Here is a 20,092-nt window from a genome sequence, read left to right as displayed (position 1 = left end):
TTACAGCCTTAAGTGTGTTTCTTTAGTTACTGTATGAACATGAGAGGAAAAATATGTAAATATCTGGACTTTCTGGACTTTTCTCTGAATTGGGTTGTGTCACGTCTGTGTTGACATGAAATGCGGGAATTTAAATCTTAAGATCAGCTTCAGCGACCGTCTCATTCAGAGGCCTGTGTCTAATGATGCAGTAAACTGACACATCAGCAGCTTTGGCTCCATCTGAGGACAAGTGAGGCCCCTTGAAAATGCACAGTTTGGATTTCACTCAGTTTTTTATTCATCACTTTTTTTTCCTCAAGAGTTCAAGTGTCCAACCGGTGCCAGGGCTGATTCTGAAATCGTCTCATCTGGATGGGATGCTGTGTGTGTCTCTCAGAAAGATAACTTGTCCTTGTGCGGCTTTGATCGTCATTTTCTTTTTCTGCGATCACACACTGACACATTTTAAAGGACTCGGGACCGGGAAGAGAATTGAACTCAGAATATTTCACTTGAAAGCATTTTGTGCTTATTTCCATGCTGTTAGAAGTGTCTCCGTCGCCTCCGTTTTCAGTCGACTCTTTCTCTCGCTCTCTCTCTCTTTCCACCCAGCCTCCCTGTTTCATTTCAGTTCTTGCCAGTGTGTACTCGGTGACGTTTGAAGGTTAGTAACTGTGTGTTGAGTGTGAAATGTGTGATGTGATGCCAGTTGTGTGGAGGAATGCAGCTCTTCCTCCCTCCCGTCTCAGCGTTTTCTGTCCTTTCCTTGCAGTGGTGAATGATGCTCGGATGTCACGTTTGTGGTGACAGGCAGGTTGTGTTCGTGTGTGTGTGTGTGTGTGTGTGTGTGTGTGTGTGTGTGTGTGTGTGTGTGTGTGTGTGTGTGTGTGTGTGTGTGTGTGTGTGTGTGTGTGTGTGTGTGTGTGTGTGTGTGTGTGTGTGTGTGTGTGTGTGTTGAGCAATAGGAGGGGGTGGAGGGGTGGAGGGGTTACAGGAAGGAAGCCTTGCTGGAATATGATTACATCTCCCAGTAAACAGGGCAGCAGTAGGAAATGGATCCTCAGACCCTGTCCTCAGGGCATCAGCCTCGACATACTGAAGCCACCAGTCAGAGGATTCAATGAGTAGTGTAATGTTACTCAGACACACACAGACACAACCTGGTAGATCACATACCTGAACGCATCCTCACCTGCACGTAACATACTTAACATAACACAGTTATTTGTCAGTTTTTCCCTCCATTTAAAACTGGATCTGGTCCAGTCAGTCGTCTGGTTTGATGGATGAGACGCAGTTTGATTTGATGTGACGGTCACACTCGAGGTGAACAGTCCTGCTTCAAGCCAGTCGCCGGAATAAGTGCTGTGTTTCTGCAAATGCTGTGCTAATGCACTGCGTCGGGTTAGGCACGAAAACCACTTGGTGAGGTTGAGGAAAAGGTCGTGGTTTGTGGTGTCATGGTGTGAAAAACACCCAGGTGGTCGGAGATGGTCCTATTTTCAGTTTTTGGGTCCCATTAAAACAGCCTTGTGATCGATCAGTTGTTTGGGCCTTGAAATGTCAGAAAACGATTAAACGTGTCCATCACAGTCCCTCAGAATGTCTCGTTTGATCCTTCCAATTATCCAAAACCTGACAATATTCAATTTACTGTTATCAAGGGCAAAGAAAACCAGCTAATATTCACACTGGAAAAGCTGGAGCCAGTTAACCTTTTCACACTGAGGCGCTGATCGTAGATAAATAATACTAATAATACTATTTTAGAAGAGACTAACAACCATAGACCAACTATGTCTTTGTTATTTCCTGTTCGAAAGGTCGTGGATGTGCAGACGACGCTGGTAAACATGAAGCTGATGCTTTCATTGATTTTGTCCCGCAGCCCAAACCAGTCTCAGTTTTCTTGGTTTCTTCCACTGCAGGCGTTGAGATCCTCTATTTTCATTTTATCTTGTTTGTCACTTTCCATTTCTAACAGACTGCAAAATCCTTTGATGCACCTTTTTTTGCGTAAGTGACTGAATCCAGCTTTTAACTCCATTATATTAATGAGTGCCTGGACATCTTGGTCTTTGTTCTCCACCTTTTTAAAGTCCTCTTTGTTCTTGCGATGGGGCCTCCAACAGTGAAACATGGATTAGACACAGCTAGTTGAGCAGTGCCCCGGTTTAGCTCCAGTAAGAAGTCAGTGCAAACAAAAGCAGAGCGTGTGCTCCACCCCGAAATCCTGTTTCAACAGGAACTTTATCTTATTAAGAAGAGTCCACTTCATGGTTTTTTAATAGCAAAGATAGAATTTCAATAATCTTTTCAGTGCCTGTATGCAAAGTTTGTAGTTGCAGGGCTTCAGTAATACATTTCTGGTTGGCTGGATGGATTTCTCTGGCTGAGTGGAGCATGGAGGAACAGTTTGATACCTCTTTGCAACTGTGGTGCTGCAGCTGAAAAAGGATTTGCACTGCCACCTGGTTCATATCCACTGCTGCAGGGCAAGTTTTCCATACTGCTGCACTTTTATCAGGTTTCCCTGCTACATTATACAGCTCAGAGTGGACCTTGGGATTTAAAGCAGGTTGGTGTGGCATATATACGCTTTTTACTCCTCATGTGACAAAATAGCAGAAGACCACATATAAGTTTGTTTTCTTTGAGGGGCAGGGGCGTGACTGGACAACGGTGGCAGAGATAAATGCACTTAAGCCATGAAAGTCAAGTTTATAGGTTGCAAATATCTGTGGTTTCCTTCAGCTTTGGTCCAATTTACTTTACTTTCTGTAGCTGTAACTTAAATATTCAGTCTGCTGCGCTGATTCAAACGTGCTTGAACCCCACTCAGTTCTTTCCAGAGGATGATTTAACAGAAGCGGCTCTATGTCGACTCCAGCCTCCAGTTTGCAAACACACGAAGAAGAAATAAGTCTTTGGATGAACACTGTTTAATATCATCCACTATGATACTTCAAGCAGGATAATTACACCAGGAGAATGTGATACCGACCCACACAAATGTCGTTCTCTGTTGCTTTCTCTCCCTCTGACACACAGACAGAAATTATGACATCGCCTCGTCACCAGCTTTTCATGGCCTCTGTGTTTAGTTGCCATGGTGAGACGAGCAGAGCTGCTGTTTCTCAGAGGCGGCGGCGGCGGCGGCGGCGGCCCTCCCGCTCAGAAAGTTTCGTCTATCAATACTTAATGTCTGGACTCAAGAACGCCGGCATCTTGTACAACAAAAGAAAGCTTCGCTGTGTTTGAATGTTTGGCTTCAAGGGCTCGTAAAGTGATGGAGCGGCTGTAAATTCACCCAGACTGCATCTCATCTCAAGTTGTTTCCTTTGAAGAGGTCAAGTTATTCTTTCTTCCAGCGAAGGTGGAGTGAGATACAAACACTGTTTACACACAAGAGTTTTAAGGTCACAGTTTCTTGATGTTTCCATTCAATATTTAGTGGATGAAATGTCACAACATGGTGACAAACGGCTTCAGATCGATGTTTTTGCTCACAAGAGTGAGAGGACTATTTACAAAACAAGTTTTAAAGGCACAATATGTAAGAATCGGTCATACGCCAAACAACAGGAGGCAGCATATCGCAAGAGTAACAGCTAACTGTAACAGCTGTAGTTTGTTAGCTCATTTAGCAATGCAGCTAGCAGTCAAGACCGTGAGCTCGGAACAGCAGTGGCGGAGGGCTAGCTGGTTAGCTAGCTGGTTAGCTTGCTAACTTAAGTAGCTATCTCTGCAACACAACACCTAGAAGTCTCTGACATAACATCTAAACGTATATTTCTTCTCTTTCTGATAATTTTATTCAGTTTTTGAATGTCTTAAACTCCCACACACTGTTCGACTCACCCGCAATCAAGAATGGATTTTTATCACAACGTTTCGGCACAAAGACCTGATACTCTGATACTTATTTCACTGAGTACTCACTCAACCTTAGTGCCTCTGTCGTCTCTTTTATAGGGATTAGAAACACACAAACACACATAAGACACAGAACAGGTTTTCCCATAAACCTGCCAAAACATGACACAAGATGTTGTTGCCGTTTCTAAGAATCAAGTGTTAATGACAAACAAATCTTATCAGGCTTCAAGAAACCACATATGCAACCTCCCAACAACACCACGAGCATCTTACAGTAAACCAGCAGCTGTGGAGAAACCACACACACACACACACACACACACACACACACACACACACAGCGGCTGGTGACAAACATCTCACCGCCCGTCAACCCGTGATAAACGACACACACCCTATCGACCAATGTCAAGCGGGATACACCTGATCGACTGTGTGATGTATGAATGCACGAGTGTGTGTGTGTGTGTGTGTGTGTGTGTGTGAGAGAGAGAGATTGAGACAGTCAGGCCGAGCGTGGAGCATTGTGGGTAATATTCGCTCACTCCCACGCCGGTGCCGCAGTCACCGGGGCTGTGTCGTCGTAGATCTTCAGCTGTCTGCCTCCTGCGTACATCAAACCCCCGCTTCTTCTGCTCGGCCCGTTCCTCTGCTGCTTTACCAGCTGTTTATTTTACTGTCACCTGTAAACAATGCTGCGCACACGCACACACACACACACACACACACACACACACACACACAGCTCTCTCTATAGGAGCCATTGAATCTCCCACCTCTGTGGTAAACATCATGGCTGTTTACTGTGAGGCTGGGTCAGGCAGGCCTGGGAGAGGTTAGCAGTGAGGGAGGCCTGGAGTCCCCGTCACAGACGGATTTATTGGTTCTCTGATAGATTAGCCTTTGGTTAGGGCTGTGTTTGGAGGGTTTTACTTTTACTTCTTTATTTTCTGTTTGTCTGGCCTTTCAAGACTTCAAAGAAGGAGAATAACTGTCATGTAAAGGTCTGCAGCTGTTAGTCTGTAAATGAGTTTCATTACTCATCGATTAATTGTTTGGTCATTGAACTCTTAGAAAATAGTTTCCCAGAGTCTTTCTTGGCATACAGTATTTAAGTGCATTGTTTTGACGCGTTATCAACATCCGGTGGTGGCGCGTAAATAAATAGTACTGTACTGTAGTAAGATGTACAAACCGGTGATCAACGCAACATCCTCACTGGCCTCCGTGCTTGTGTTTCCTTTAACTGGTGTTGTTCCCTGTTTCCGGCGCAACTGTGATGTGAAGCGTGACGTCAGTGACGGGGATGCATTGCCTGCGGGAAGTGGGAATGGGGTCAATAGGTGTTTTTTAGCAGGTAAAAAACCTGTGTATGCCCACTTATTTTGGCGTCTTTCTAATATGTAGTTACAGCCCGTATTGCATGTTTGTTCAAGGATAGATGGTGCTGTTTGGTCTTCAACTGTAAAGGCCTGTTTTGTCTACACAAAAATTTACCTTTCGACCAAAACAAATGGGGAAATATCAGATTAACTTTCCTCCAGAGCACTGGAGCACGCTTTACTCGGAATTGGCATGTTTTTATGTGTGTGCGAAGACAGACGCTGATATCTGCTTTACATAATTTGTACTTGGGAAGCAAACCGTCCTGAAGGGAAAGCGCAGTTTGGATTGATGCCTTAGTTCAGTTTAATGTGCACTTAACTGGTATGACAAGAACTGGCAGTAAAGTCAAGTAGCGACATGACAAGAAATGAGGTAAGTGAGATAAAAACACGAAACAAGGTTGTCATGCAGAATCAAAGTTGGGACAGCTCGAACAAATAGGCCACAGTGGTGCTGCAGATCGAGTCAGTTTTATTTATACAGCGTAAAATCACAAGTATAGACTCCCTCTGTCCTTGTACCCTCAGTTCGGATGAGGAAAAACTCCAAGAGGAGACAACAGAGGAGAAAAAGCTTACCGAATTTAACACGAGGAGAAACAGAAATCAAGTCAGAATAAAGTTCAGATTGTAAACTATGAAAAAGAGCTATTTCATTATGGCTGTGGTTTCTCTCTAGCCTCATAAAAGTACCACTTATGAGTCAATGACTCGTGTTTACAAACCCTGGTTTTGCATTTTATGGAGCAATACAAACCAAAACAAAACCACACGCAAAAAAATGCAACAAATTAAAGTCGACCAGTGTGGTTCAAAGCAGACAGGATACGCAACAGTCGGCCGAGCTGTCAGTGAACTTTGGGAAATGCTTTGAATTTCAGCATGGCTGGAAAACGCTTTGATGGGTTCATGATGCACTTTGTTTCACCGTGAGCTGATATCCTTGCTTCAAAACGAGGAGGTCGTTCGAGACCTAAATGTGATTAGTTTTTAATGGAACTTCTTGTTATAAAGTTTTAAGTGAGGTCAGAGGCAATGACGTGAGTGAAGCAGAACAGGTGGCGTTGGAAAAATGTCACAGCGCGATATCTAACCGCCCGTGAAGGACACTGGAGCTCCGGGCCGGAGTCCGATTGGTCGAAAAGCTGCACACTTCAAACAGGAAATGACACGGGGAGGGCAAACAGGAAGTGTGAGGCAGAGCGGCGATGTTGTTCCACTGTGTTTTCTTTCCCGTCCGTTCCCATTCCCTCGCTCGCCGTGGCGCCACGCCAGGCCGAGAGAGGAAGGGGAGAGGAAAGGGAGTGAGAAAGTCGGAGAGAGGAGGGCATTCTGGGGAATCCCCCCCTCCTCCACCCTCTCCACCCTCTCCGCCTCCATCCACAGACTGTTCTGAACTGGTCAACCTTTCAAAATGCTGACTCAAAACTATGAGCCTTATTGTCTCCAAGGAGTGTCGGAGCGATGTGACGTGTAGGAGGGTTTGGATCCAGATACTTTTGTTTGTGAGGCTGCCAGCTGTCGACAGATGTTCAGTGTTTTATAGTTGTCCGTGTGGGAAACGCTGCTTTTTTTAAAAAAAAAATGTGACACTTCTGCTCATCTGCTATTGGACTTCTTTCACCGGGTGGACAGAAACATGTGTCCAACAGGATAATGTTGCTGCATGTCTGTTGGAAGTGTAAGTAGGAAATTGTCTGCTAACATATTAGATGATAAATATCTGTAATGTCAGTCTGTCATTTTTGTTTTGGAGCCAATCTGCTCCCAAGTGACCAAATGTTGACACGATGGTGAGGCTAGATAATCAGTCAGAGGCTCCAACAATTAACCGATAAGTCGTCAGTTATTAAATTAATTGCCAACTATTTTGATAGTCCAATTTCTCTGATTTCAGCTTCTCAAATGTGAATATTTTCTGTGTTTTTTAATTAATGTCTTTGGGTTATGGATAAAACGACGTCATCTTGAGCTTTAGGAAACACAGATCGACCATTTTCTGACATTTTATAGACCAAGCGCCTGATCGATTATTTGAGAAAATAATGAACACAAAATAATTGCCTGTTGCAGAAGTCATCCTCTGCAGATCGTGACCGTCTGTAGCTAATTTCATCTCAAAGCCAGCTTGTCTAAAAACACGAGTTTTAGCATCACGACCAACTATTAATCTTAGCGAGCTAAGTTATGTGCTTGAGCTCTACAACATCCGATCTCATTCAATTTGAGTTGAGTTGTTCACGTTCATATTGTCCCCGTGCACGGCGTCTCATTGGCATTCAGCAGCAGGACTCTGAGTGCCGTGACGCACTGAAGCGCAGCAGGCAGCATTAATCAATGCGCCGAGCAATCAGCACCCAGCCTAATTCAATCACCCCTCCAACAGAATGCCGCCATTAGGACAACAGACGAGTGTGTGTTCACACCGCCGTTATGTCTGTATGATTTGTGTGTGTGCGCGCGAGTCCCTCTGGCAGCCGCCGCCGCCGACCCGAAACAAACCCCCTTCGGAGAGACGGAGCGGGAAGAGGAAGCAGATAGAGAGCATTATGGAGAGGAGTGCTGTGTTAAATTGGTGTTGCCACTTCTCTCAGAGGCGGCGGTTCAGACCAGAAAGATGGCAGTGTGGAGGGAGCTGTCATTTTCTGTGGAGGGAGTTGAAGAGGAGACAAAGAAGTGACATGCAGCTGAAAAAACCTTCACAGTGTGTTTCCTGGCACGCAGAGAAAATGTTCATTCATTCGTGTCGTGATAACTGAAGACAGTCCTTGAGTAATTCTGAGCAATGCTCGACAATACGGACTTTAAAGCGTCTGTGTTTCCTGTTGGAGTCTTTTTCCGGGACTTTTTGTCTCCCTTTCAATAGATTTCTTCTCTGTTCTTTTTTTATTAATAATTCTTCCACGGCTTCTGTTTCACTCCCTCTCACATTGTCTCTATTTGTAAATTCCTCAACTGTCATCATTCATTCAAGCTGGCAAAGAAAATCCTTCGACAACTCGCATCTGGGATCAGAGCTGCGAGGGTTTGGCCAGTGAACGATGTCGTTGTCCGTCGCCAATGGCCGACAGCCATCGACTACAGAGCCCTGACAATTGCTAACATCTTTATTTTAAAGGTCCCCAAAGAGAGCACGTCCCCTCAGAGTGGCTGTAAAATTGGAGCTATTGTGACGTGGGAAAGAAAATGAAAAGAGGCTTGTTACATCTCCAATCGCATCAATGTTTTGTTGCCTTTTCTAAGCTCAGCTTCCTCTGTATAGTTAGCCGGCTAACTTTGCTTCAAGCTTCTGAGGTTGAACAAGCTAAGTTACAGACAAAGACCCTTTTAAACCCGGCATGGAGATGAGTTGTATGTCGAAGGTGACTGGAGACATTTTTCTCTGCTAATGAGCAACTGCTGCCTTGCTGCAACACCAAGGGGACAAACTACTTCAAATTCAGAAACGCATATTACGATTTATTGATCAATTAACCAGACAAGATTATCTAGTTTTGACTATTCAAATTAAATACGCAAAAAAATCAAATTGGCTGCTCACATCGATGCAGAAAACATGGAAATCCAACTCGATATGCCAAATATTCTCTGGTTTCAGGCTCTCAACTGTGAGAATGTGCTGTTATATTTGAGAGCGTATTAAAATATGAATCTTTTTGACTGTTGTTTCAGCAAAAAACACAAACTCCAGACATCGCTGTGGGCTCTGAGAAAGTGTGCTTCCCATTTTCCCACCGTTTTTTCTTTTTTTACATTTTATAGACTAAACAATTATTGTAGAAAACAATCTGCAGATTAAAATAATCGGTATCTGCATCTCTAATTAACAGCGTTACAAAAATGTCTGAATCGACCTGCTGTTTCACATCATCCCCGCTCTCTACAGTTGTTGCTGTGTTGTTTTTTCCCAACCTGTGTGCAGCATCTCTTCTCTCCGACACCGAAGATCGAAGACCCAATCGCAGCATCGACAGCGTCTCGGTTGCCAGTTTGAGTGAAGCCGGCTGCCACCGGGCCGAGCTCTTATCAGGCCTGTAGATTAAAGACACGATGCATCAGCAACTCGAACAGACTTACAGTAACCGCCTCCTCTCAGTCAAGAGGGTGTTAAGGCGAACTGGTGGAGGGCCTATTGATCTGGTGTTTGTGAGAGGGCCCCTGTATGACAGGACCTATGGGTGCTGCTGGGAGGAGACTGAGGGCTCCATCAATAACAACTCAGCTGCAGTGATAGCAGCTGGATCCATATCACCTCTGTCCTCTTCCCTCACCTTACTTATTCTTTCCCTCCTGTGTGTCTCCTTTGATAATCCCTCTTCAAACGCAGGATGTGAAAAGTTTTACACAGTAATCTTTGAGAAAGTTCTTACCCGCGAGTGCTCTGAATGTGAGGACGAGCTGAGAGGTAATTCAAAAAACCAGCCACACAATGAAGCAGCCGTTCGTATGACCCGAGTTATTCGATGCCTCTAACGCACATCAGACACACCGCAGCCCCTTAACAAGACCGCGCAGCACAGTGTAGTGCAGCACAAAAAGTGAATATAGAGTGCAGCACTGGATTTAAAAGTCTCTCCAGCTGCAGCTAACAAGATATGTCTTTTTAAAAATGAAATCTTATCTGCGTAACACTGAGATGATACAGTTTTTCCTCAAAAATAAGTTCCTTCTCGTCGTCTTTCACAGCTACACCAGAGAAAGATGTGAGGAGTTTGTGCTACAGTAGCAGAGATGTGCCAATATTAATATGTACAAAAAATAGTTGGAGTAATTATCAGAGCTGCTGCTTCTGCTGCTGCTGCTCTGTGAGTTGGACCTGATTAATTTTTAATACCGCTTGCACATTTTTAAACACAACTAAAAAGAGCAGCCTCAAAATTGAAGTCGCAAAATGGAAAACGTAAATTTCAGCACAATCTAATTAGAGATTTAATATGAAAGATACAAAGAATAACAAACACATTAGATTAGATTATTACATTTAACTCACTGTTTTTTGTTTTCTTTTTTATAGCTCTGTGTTTCAATGAAGGCCTCAGAGCTCACACGTGTCCTGAACGACTCTGTAAGGACACTCCCGCACCGGGTTTAAAACCCTGCAACTCCCCTCCAGTTAGTCAGAACTGAAGAAGCCTCTTGAATTGAGAGGTGAAACGTCTTCAAGAAACTGAAACGTATACAGTTGTCTACGATACAGCACTTAGAACAAACTAGTGGATGTTTTTGGCGAGGGACAATTCACAGCCGTGTTTGTGGCTACAAAAAATGTATGTTTTTTTACAGGAAGCTGGGCCATCTGCTGCTGTGACACGCTTGATACCTAGTGCCATAGTCCAATCCAGGTGTATGAACCTGCAGAAATGTGGAACCGAGCTGCTTTACACAGAAAACAATCAGCGTGGGTGTTCTGATGCATGCAAGGTGCCACCGGTCTAGTGTTGCTCCTGTAGCTGCGAAGCTAATTTATCAAAGGGAGGTGTTGGCGTCACTGAAAGGTGAGCACCGTTATGTTGGTAAAAGGCCACACTTTCACCTCAAAGTGGCGAGGTCACAGCCTAGCAACAGTGGGTCTGAGGCATAGCAACAGCAGCTGCAGAGTCAATTCAGCAATGCAGCAATTGGACCGCTTGACTCGGTGCCGGAGGATCGACACGCTAACAAGTACAGAGACATTTCATCACTAGGACACATGTGCATACTGTGGCACGCTGAGCAGCTGGTTGTTTTATAGTGACTCCATTTGTGTAAAAAATGAACCTGACTGCTGCTGCTGCTCCTCTCTGCATGCTGTCCTTGGGAAGATGCAGTGTGTGTGTGTGTGTGTGTGTGTGTGTGTGTGTGTGTGTGTGTGTGTGTGTGTGTGTGTGTGTGTGTGTGTGTGTGTGTGTGTGTGTGTGTGTGTGTGTGTGTGTGTGTGAGAGAGAGAGAGAGAGAGAGAGAGAGAGCTCATTGTGGGTGTGTGTCCTGTTGAACATGAGCACTAATGGCATTGTGTGTTCATGTGATGCCTTGAAGGTGTTGCGGTGTCGCTGCTCAAGGTCATCTTCAGACCGTTTGGCTGGTTCCAACACAGATATAGGAGAACATTACTCACCACAGGGGCTGCTGGGAAATCCAGTTTGGATCTGAAACTAGAGAAGAAGAAAAGGATGGATGAAGCAGTGATGGAGACAATGATTTGGGGGTTTTGAGGCTGGTGGCTACTGGAAGTTTATTACATTTTTTTTATTTTAAGTGTTTCTTTTTCAATTTTCATTTTCATTTTTTTCGTTTCTACTTTTTCTTTTTCATTTTTTTCATTTGTATTTCTGATTTTATTTGTATTTTTAATTTTTTTTATATTGATTTTTTTATTTTTCATTTTCAAGTTGTAGCATGTAACAAGATGGTGTGAATCTGCAAATAATTGGCGCGGAAAAGCTTCTGAATTAGCATTCAGATCACAAAACATACATTTATTCATAATTGCCTGTATCGATTAGAGTCATATTCCCCGTTGAAAACCCAAATTTGATCAATTCTACTTTAAATACGAATGATGTTAAACAAAACACTATCATGTCAGAGCTCAGTGATAAATTTGGAAAACAGACCCCAGTGGAGATGAAGAAATTACAGCATGAGCGATACATCACCGACTGCAAGAATAAATTGACTGATTACAGCGAGATGATGCAGTTAGAGAGAGAAACAGGGAGGAGAGACTGTATGTGGAGTGATAATGGACGGAGGCAGAGAGTGAACGAGACGGGCAAGAGAAGGAAAAACTAACTTAGAGCTAACAAATAGGGAAGACGAAGACAAAGACGTACTAGATATCATCTCCATTTTATCTCATTTTAATCCATAATTGACCACTAAAAGTATTTATTTCTGACAACAAGTGAAGGATGAATATTTCAGCCTGTGTGTTACATAAATGTTGCAGTCAGAAATGACTGTTTGAAAAATGAAATAGTACACGTAGGTTGAGAAACGATGACAAACTTGTGCTATTGCAATGACCTTGATCATATTAACATTAACCATTACATCACAAGATCAAACTCACGGCAGTAGCATGAGTTGCTAATGGCATAATTATGACTCATCAGGTCACTGTAACAAGGAAACAGTCTTCTTTATTTCCCTGGTTACAAACTGTACATTTGAGGCCATTTAAACAAATTAAAATATTGCCAGCTGGTGAATCAAGACTGAATCCTATTTTTAACATTTGACGTTGTTTTACTGCTTCGTCAGACTCGGTGTAACTTTATATGAGAGCTTTTGGACAGTCAGTTTGTAAGTGGGGTCGCTTAACACTTTGACCTTAGGATAAATTTGCACCTTTTGTGTTTTCTGACTGATGAAACGAGTCATCTTTAGTTACATGAATCTCTGTGATGCTCTGATTGGATTTCGGCAGCATATGGAAGTGTTGCAACGCTGACAACACACCTGATGAAGGTTGAGCAGTAAGCGAGACTGTCATTTAGATCATGCAAGTAATGTTTACACTCTTGAGTGACGTGGCTCCTTGCGAAGTCCATTGTTGTCATTTGTGTCCCTGCTTCACACGGGGCACCATTTTAGCCGGATCGTCAGTCAGGGGAAAACCCTGCAAAATCTGGGCTAAGCCTGCACCGGAGCAGGGCCAGCCCGCTATAGAGTAAAGTTGGTTTCTGAGAATGTTATTAGCCCTAGGCGAAGTACTGTGTGAAAAGTCTTTGTGTAACAGCCTGTAAAAAATACATTGGCTGTCTTGCTCAGTTGCTGTATTTTTGAAGGAGGTTGAAGAGGAAGTCGTTGTGGATACCACTGACCAACAAATCCCTGATCAACAAGGAGTTGCAGCCACAGATTGCAGTGTTTCAAATTGTAAGAAGCACATTCAGTTCTGCAACAGCCCACAATTGCACAGTTGTAAAGGCTGGCGATAACCAGTGCGAGAACCATGCAAAAGACCTCATATACGCCCAAATCGAGTTGTGTGTAAGGAAAAGATAGCCGTGCCAGGGATGGATCCCTGAGGAACACCACAGGAGCAACCAGCTATCGATGTAGAGAAGTCTACTTAAAACACCTGTAAAAGTTAAACCAGTATACAACTGTAACTTAAATACCAACCACACCATGAAGGGAAGTGAACAGTGTCATGCACAGTATTAAAGGTCCAGAAGAAGAAGCATATCAAGAGTAAACGCTCGATAGATCGTGAACTTGGAAGTATGTTTACAGCGTATTTTAAGACAACATGTGATGTCTTGAACAGTAATTAAAAACGTCTCCAGTGCAATAACCGGCACCCTGAGGGAGTGAAGGTTGCGACAAAGACACTTTAAAAATGTGAGAGGGTGTAACCTGAGGGTGACAGTGTTACTGGTGCCGCCGGGTGCACATTCACATATACACACATCTCCTGCTGTGAATTTTTTTACCCCATTACATTCTGCTCATGTTCTCAGCCTCGCAGTAAATGTGAGCGAGAAAACGGCGGTGGGTGACCGAGACGTAAAGCAACACAATGAGAAGCGGGGAGACGAGGAGGAGGGAGGAGTGCAAGAGAGCAGAGAGAAGGGGTAGGGAGGGAAGGAGATGCTGTGGCTGAGTGAGTGGAAGCGGTCATTAATACGAATTTAAATGATGTGAGGAGAGGACAGCGAGCAAAGCAGCCCCGCGTTTTGCAGGACTGATGGGAGGAGAGGGTGATGGGAGAGGATAAGGGGAGTCAGAGGAGGGAGATGCGAGAGTTGGACAGTTGAGAAAGCATCATCAACGGTCAACTGTGCATGTATTGATCCACAACAAGAAGAGGAGAAAAGAAGGAAAAAAGAAGATCTCTCTGCTGTGTTCTGCTTCTCTGCTGTTGTCTGCCGACTGAAGAGTGTGTGAGAGCTCTCCAGCTGAGCGACGCATCACACGCGAGATGAACACATTCAGTTTGCGGAGAGTCGGCGCTGCCAGAGAGCATCCTCCGCTACTTCAAGCAGCTGCCAGTTGTTGAGTTGAGATTTAGAGGCTGTTTCATGTGGAGCGGAGACAGCAGTCAAAGCAGGTGAAGCACTTATCAGGTAGTGTGTGTGTGTGTGTGTGTGGAGACCAGCTGCAAAGAGTATCTGAGGACGTTTGAGCGCCGGAGAGTTTTTAAGCAGGTGTTGAAATCTGAGAAATACATCAAAAAAGATAAAGGAGGAGCAGAAGATTCAAAGGAAAGGACTGTTTTTTGGGGGGTTTTTTTGGAATCGCCAGTTTGGGATGCTGAAATCAAGATGCCCAGGAGCCGGGAGTAATGATGTGAATCATTAGGGGATGAATCCTGAGGAAGAGCCAGGGAGGGATGAGGTTGAGGGGGTTGAGAGGGCAAGAATGGGCTGCCCCTGCCCTGTGGCATGTCCAGCTGCCTCTACCGCTGCCTCCCCGTGAGCATGCAGGTCCTACAGATCGTCAAGGAGCTGGTGTCGCCGTCCAGACGCAGGGCAGTGGCCAGATTTGGAGGTGTGTGCCGGTAGCGTACATCACATTTGTTTCTAGATTTTGTTTCTCTTTTAAGTCAGACAGATGCAGTGAAAAAAATGTGTCTAAGCACCAAAAGAAATACCAGAATTTTTGGGGAAAAGCTGGACATGAGAAGAAGGCTGCAGTCCAAAGGATTTATGAGCCTTGTGAATGTTTGCAGAAGGATTAGACCAATATAAGGGGCAAACAAGCCTTTTTTTTATTAAAACTGGTTATTGGTTATTTTCCCCCGATGCAGCGAAGGTCTGCTGCTGTTCGGTTCATGAATGTCAGTCTGTTAACCCAAGAATGAAAGCTGCCTCGCCTCGCTGTCAGGAGCTGTTAATCAACGACATCTTCATCAGTTTAAAGCAGATTTCAGATTCCAGCGATGGTCTGAATTCTGCGTCTGAGGCTTTTACACTCTGGGGTCCGGTTTCACAAAGATTTAGTCGACAATTCTGTAGAATTAAGCATTAAACAAATCTAAGTTTTGCTCTTCAAACAAACAAGTGCGTATGAAGTGTCACCCAGCCATGTCTGAAGATAAAAGTGTTTCTAAATGGATGTACTCAAAGGTTAGACGGGGATGAATGGAGATAGCGGCGCACTCTTCAGGGACAGTGTCTTCTCAAAGCGATTCATAGAAGCAAATTGGAAGTCGTTGAGCTGTCTGGATTGTCCGTTTAACTCTCACTCATACTTAGTTATCGTCTGCACATTCAGACGTTACACACAAGAGCCACCCAACACATCCTCATACCTAACGGCTGAATAGGTCGAGTGGATCCCAAAATGACATGCAGTCCACCAGCGACAGGTGTATCCGACCTTCTTTGTACGGTCGCAGGCGGTTAGTTTCAGGAAAACATTGTGGTTTGGGGCAGAATAACTACACTATTTATGTAAATTCAGTTACAAACCTATCGACTTTACTGAAGTTATGTTCTCAACGTGATGTAACTGAAGTTGTTATTAGCATTATTTTCAATAACAAACAGGTGTTCATCATTGTTGAACATAACTCATAATATTTCCAAACAACATACTTAAACAAGGAAACGAGGAGGTTGGTTAGGGTTAGGGTGAGATTATCAGGGTAAGCGAATCAGAAGCAGAGTAGGGCGGGTCATGCCTTCGCCATCGTGGCGTCTTTGAGGACAGAAACTTTTGTGGTCAAGTTGTGCACATAAAGTGAGGGCGAAATTTGCGTAGCTTTCCCAAGTCTACCTTCTCAGCTCTTAACTGTTTTTTTCTGATATAAATATCACATCCACAGTTAATTTAATCTGCCTACAAAAGCAAAAGAAAAAGAAAAATAACGACTGAATACTTAATGCATCCACAAATCTTCCAGCTCAAACATCCATGACATGTTTGACAACTGTGCTCATGTTTTACCCACAATAAGTGCACAGCTTCCATTTCACACTAGCACAGTTCTAATATTAATAAAGCTAATGATTTTATTTTCAGTGTCATTGTGGATGAGGTCAAACTTCTTTCTCTGCCCACTCTGCGTTTATCTGAATGGGAGGGACAGTCCCCTGGAGTCTCCACTGTAATAGCTCTGTTGCTGTGGGACGCCAGTGTTAAAGTATATATGTGTGTCCCGCAGCTGCATTTCTCTGGTGTGCAATGAATAATGAAGCTTGATGCCCGGGGTAATGGCACACTCTGTGACCCCTGACCCCTCGTCCTGTCTCCTGATTGGATCAGCTTGTATGCGATGGCCTCAATCTGTGTCCGCTATTGCTTTTATTATAGCACAGTCACTTGTTTCTCCAGATTTTTTTATTTTTTTTCCCCGCTGCAGGAGGAAGAAAGTCACAGCTTGTTGACTTCTAGCTTCACTGCTCTTCAAATAAAAAAGCAGCCTCCATATTTCCAGAGGGGCGATTTGCATGAATTTAACGAGGGGTTGATGGGCAGGTAAATTGGTGCTTCTTGTAGATTTTTCCTAAAATGTGCTGTAATTAGGACACTGATGATAATTTATGGTAATTTCTTTCTGAGTACTTTCACTCTCCGTCACAAAGTGTACCCAAATTTGCATAGGATGTGTATGGTGAGGGGGCATTTTGGGCATTCACCTAAAGTGGCTTTACGAAAACATTAATAAAATAGTTTCAAGTGATATTTTTCATCAGTCTTTAAAGTTCCCATGAACTCATGAACAATGTTTAAATGTTTTTATCACATATGTCTCGCTCTGTGTGTCAGGATCAGGCCCAACAGTGGCAAAAAAGTCATTTTGTAGGTATTGTTGATGACTCATCCTGCACTCAGGGGCGTCTACTAATGTTTCCTCCAATAAACGCTTTCTTCATTTTTATGACACCACCATGGATGTATAAGGAGATGAACGGCGCCAGAGCAGACTATGAGGACCAGGCCTCACGGATTAGTGTACTGATCCACTGATTTGGGCGAAACTGGATCATATTTTATGGAGGAAGTATTTTCTGGTTGTCCCTTAAATGTCTCACAGCTGCTGGCGTCGTCAAACAGGCCTCTGTCTCCTCGGAGGTTTTGTTTTGTCCACAACAGGGAGCTGCCAGTCCGCATAGTCGGCGGCGGACCGCTAGCACTAATGGCACTTTCAGCACTGTTGGTTACTCTAACCACTGATCAATACCCGTGTGAAGTCCCTTTAAGGCACAACACGTAAATACGCTGACGCAAGTCGTCCTATTTCTATCACAGCTAAAACAAAATGGTTAGCTTTAGCTCTGTTTGTGCCATAATAAAGCAATCCTTTACATCTGCTGCCAGGCCCTGTGAAGTAGAAGTATTTATGTGACGGAAGCTTGAGATGATTCACTTTTAAAGCCTTGTATTCAGGTTGAAAATGCTTGTCGTCTCCTGTCGGCTCGCTTTGATAACAGTCCACCAGTGCGCTCATGGAGAACCGGTTAAACCTCACAAGTATGTTCTGCAGCTTGGAAAGTCAATGTTTTGGCTAGAAATTGCTTTTAGCCTGAATTCTAGCAGGTAAATGATAGCTGGAGTCAGACTCCTTATTTCTTACAGTGAACTGATCATTTTTCAAGGAGGTGAACAAAGTCAGATGTGTCTGTATCTGACACCAGGGGCCAGCGATCAGCGGAGCTTAATACTACAACTTAACCTCTGAACCGATGCACTGACGACTCGGTGATCATTTTAATGGATTCAGCCCAGAGGTGTCACCTACACTCTGACTCAATACGCTGGGTTTTTAATAGGAATTGTGAAAAGTGAATTATCTGTGCTCCGACAGCATAAATTGGGTTTTTCCAGCAGCTTATCACTGTTTTTTTGTGTGTGTGTGTGAATGCTGTTATTGAATCATTTAAAAAACATAATCACGTTCAGGGACGACTGCTGGCTGCAATTGGAAAGCTTCCCCCATGGGCATGAGCATTTTGTTAATATGGTGCAGTGAAACATAGCAGTGTGTTGTAGGAGGAAAACTCATTTCACAATCATTACAGTTATTATTGAATGTGAAGGAAGAGAACATTGTTTTGTTTTGTGGGTCATTTGAAAGCATGGCCAAGTTTGCTTTTAGGATGTTTCTGTTTATCTCTTGTAGCTGGGGACTTTTAACACGTAAACACACAACCGAAAAAAAACATAAAATGGCTCCATGCAGCTCGTCCGGCGTCTCCAGAAGCCACAAGATCCCAAATTCAAGAAGAGGAGAAGTTCCTGGTTTTGTTTAAATACAAAAGATACGTCCCACCTCTGAACTCTGTCGTTGGTGTCGATGCCCGGACTTAAGAAACAAGTTGCCCAATCTAAAATGGTGTAGCGGCTGCCACTCTTGTTGGCACAGGTCGTGTTTGTTTACTAAATTCTTGTTGTAATGACTTATTGATTTTTTTAAAAGTGGAACCTCTAACAATCACAACCTGCACTCAGCCTCCGGCTCCAAACTGCAGTTACTCGCAGCGCTGGTTCTTCGACACCGTTGCAAGTGTGTACTAGACTTGATGACAGGTGTGTGAAAGTTGTTGTGAGGCAGGAAAGTGTGTGTAATCAGCTCTAAAGGCACAGACACTTAAACAGAGAGTGTTTCAAAGATTTCGGGCCCCTTTTATCGAGTGCCCGGGAACGATTCGCACTTTCCATTTGGCTCTCGTCTTTATCTCCGTCCATCAGCCCTGCGGAGGAATTCACCTTGGCTCTTCTCTCGGCTCGGATCAATGCAGGCAGATTTAGAGATGGCCTCCAACAGATGCAGCGCACATGCATAAATTCACACACTGCAGTGCTGTGTAGGCTGAGAGGTGCTGAGGTGTGATGACTAGAGGTGCAGGGTGCTAGCAGATGTTGTTGATGTGAGTCTCATGATGAGGGTGGAGCTCCAACACTGACTAATACGTGAAAATGAATAAGATCTGCTCTCCCCTTCCTCTTCTTTAACAATACAGCTGAACACTTGCAGGGGTGACCAGAGAAAAGCCTGAGAAGGGAAACTAGTCGTCGTATGAATCTGAAGCAAGGAAACTTCTACATCTTTGTGTTAGTTAAAGAAATCTGTCAGCGTAATGACTCATGGCTCAGCTAACGTAGCCCGCAGGAGCCCCGAGGCCTCAACCCCTGCCCTCGTTTAAAGCTCAGCGTAATTACCCTGGGACCTCATTATAATTTCAGAATTCAACCCTGTGTGTCTTCGTTTTGTGTGAGTAATTCAGTGAGGACAAACAGAAGCTGAGATTCGGTCTGTTTTTTGGGATTATCTCCATGTAGCACGAAAAACATGGTGGGGCGTGACAAGCCTCCTGAATTTGTACCGCACAAACTATCAAAGCTCTTATTAATAATTTCACCTGCAGCCAGAGAAAGGAAACCGCACTGAGGGAAACATGATCTCCATCCCAACACCACGAGATGCTTCCAGGACTTGATCCAGGACTGTCTGCGAGAGTATGTTACATGCGTCATAACGAAACAAGAACTGATTACACATATAGATCAGACAAATACGCCAAACGCAATGTGTTATTTCAGCCCCGTCGCCAGGATTTAATGTGAGCAGGAAACGTTTCTGCAAACAACAGATACATCAAAACGGATGTGTCATATTGATATTTGTACCAACCGACTTTCATATCGGTGGAAGTGGAAGGGCCGCTGATGGAGTTAAAGGCGACAACGCTGCCAAGCCAGCGATCGCAGTTTGAGTCTGTGCCATCGCGACAAAACTGGGTGTTTTTACGGAGTCCTTGTGACATTTCAAGCTGTTTGTGGTGACCAGAACATGTATTTTATGTATCTCCTAGATAGTTTCCACATCTCCTCGTAGATGGCGACTGGTTTTGTTTCCTCTTCCTCTTCTTCGAGGTTTATCTGCAGTTGGCAAACAACTCTACTTCTTCTAC

General features: G+C 44.0%; 1 protein-coding gene across 3 annotated transcripts in view; it reads left to right on the top strand.

The window, feature by feature from the left end:
• The window catches only part of usp6nl (USP6 N-terminal like), a 77,711-nt gene that overhangs the window by 18,032 nt on the left and 39,587 nt on the right, over positions 1-20,092 (top strand). The window contains exon 1 of one of the 3 annotated variants that reach the window (XM_084345158.1): positions 6,887-6,927. The exons of 1 other annotated variant lie outside the window; for it this stretch is intronic. In XM_084345158.1, coding sequence (XP_084201284.1) covers positions 6,903-6,927 — 25 coding nt within the window. In that variant the 5' untranslated portion in view covers positions 6,887-6,902. Of the gene's footprint in view, positions 1-6,886; positions 6,928-13,865; positions 14,724-20,092 lie in introns of those variants that run through there. One more of the 3 variants, XM_084345156.1, reaches the window with a different exon arrangement.

This window comes from Pagrus pagrus (genome assembly GCF_965226575.1).
Source record: "Pagrus pagrus genome assembly, chromosome: 23".
Taxonomy (NCBI): domain Eukaryota; kingdom Metazoa; phylum Chordata; class Actinopteri; order Spariformes; family Sparidae; genus Pagrus; species Pagrus pagrus.
The sequence above is the reverse complement of the archived record's forward strand: the minus strand, read 5'-3'. Positions and strand labels throughout refer to the sequence as shown.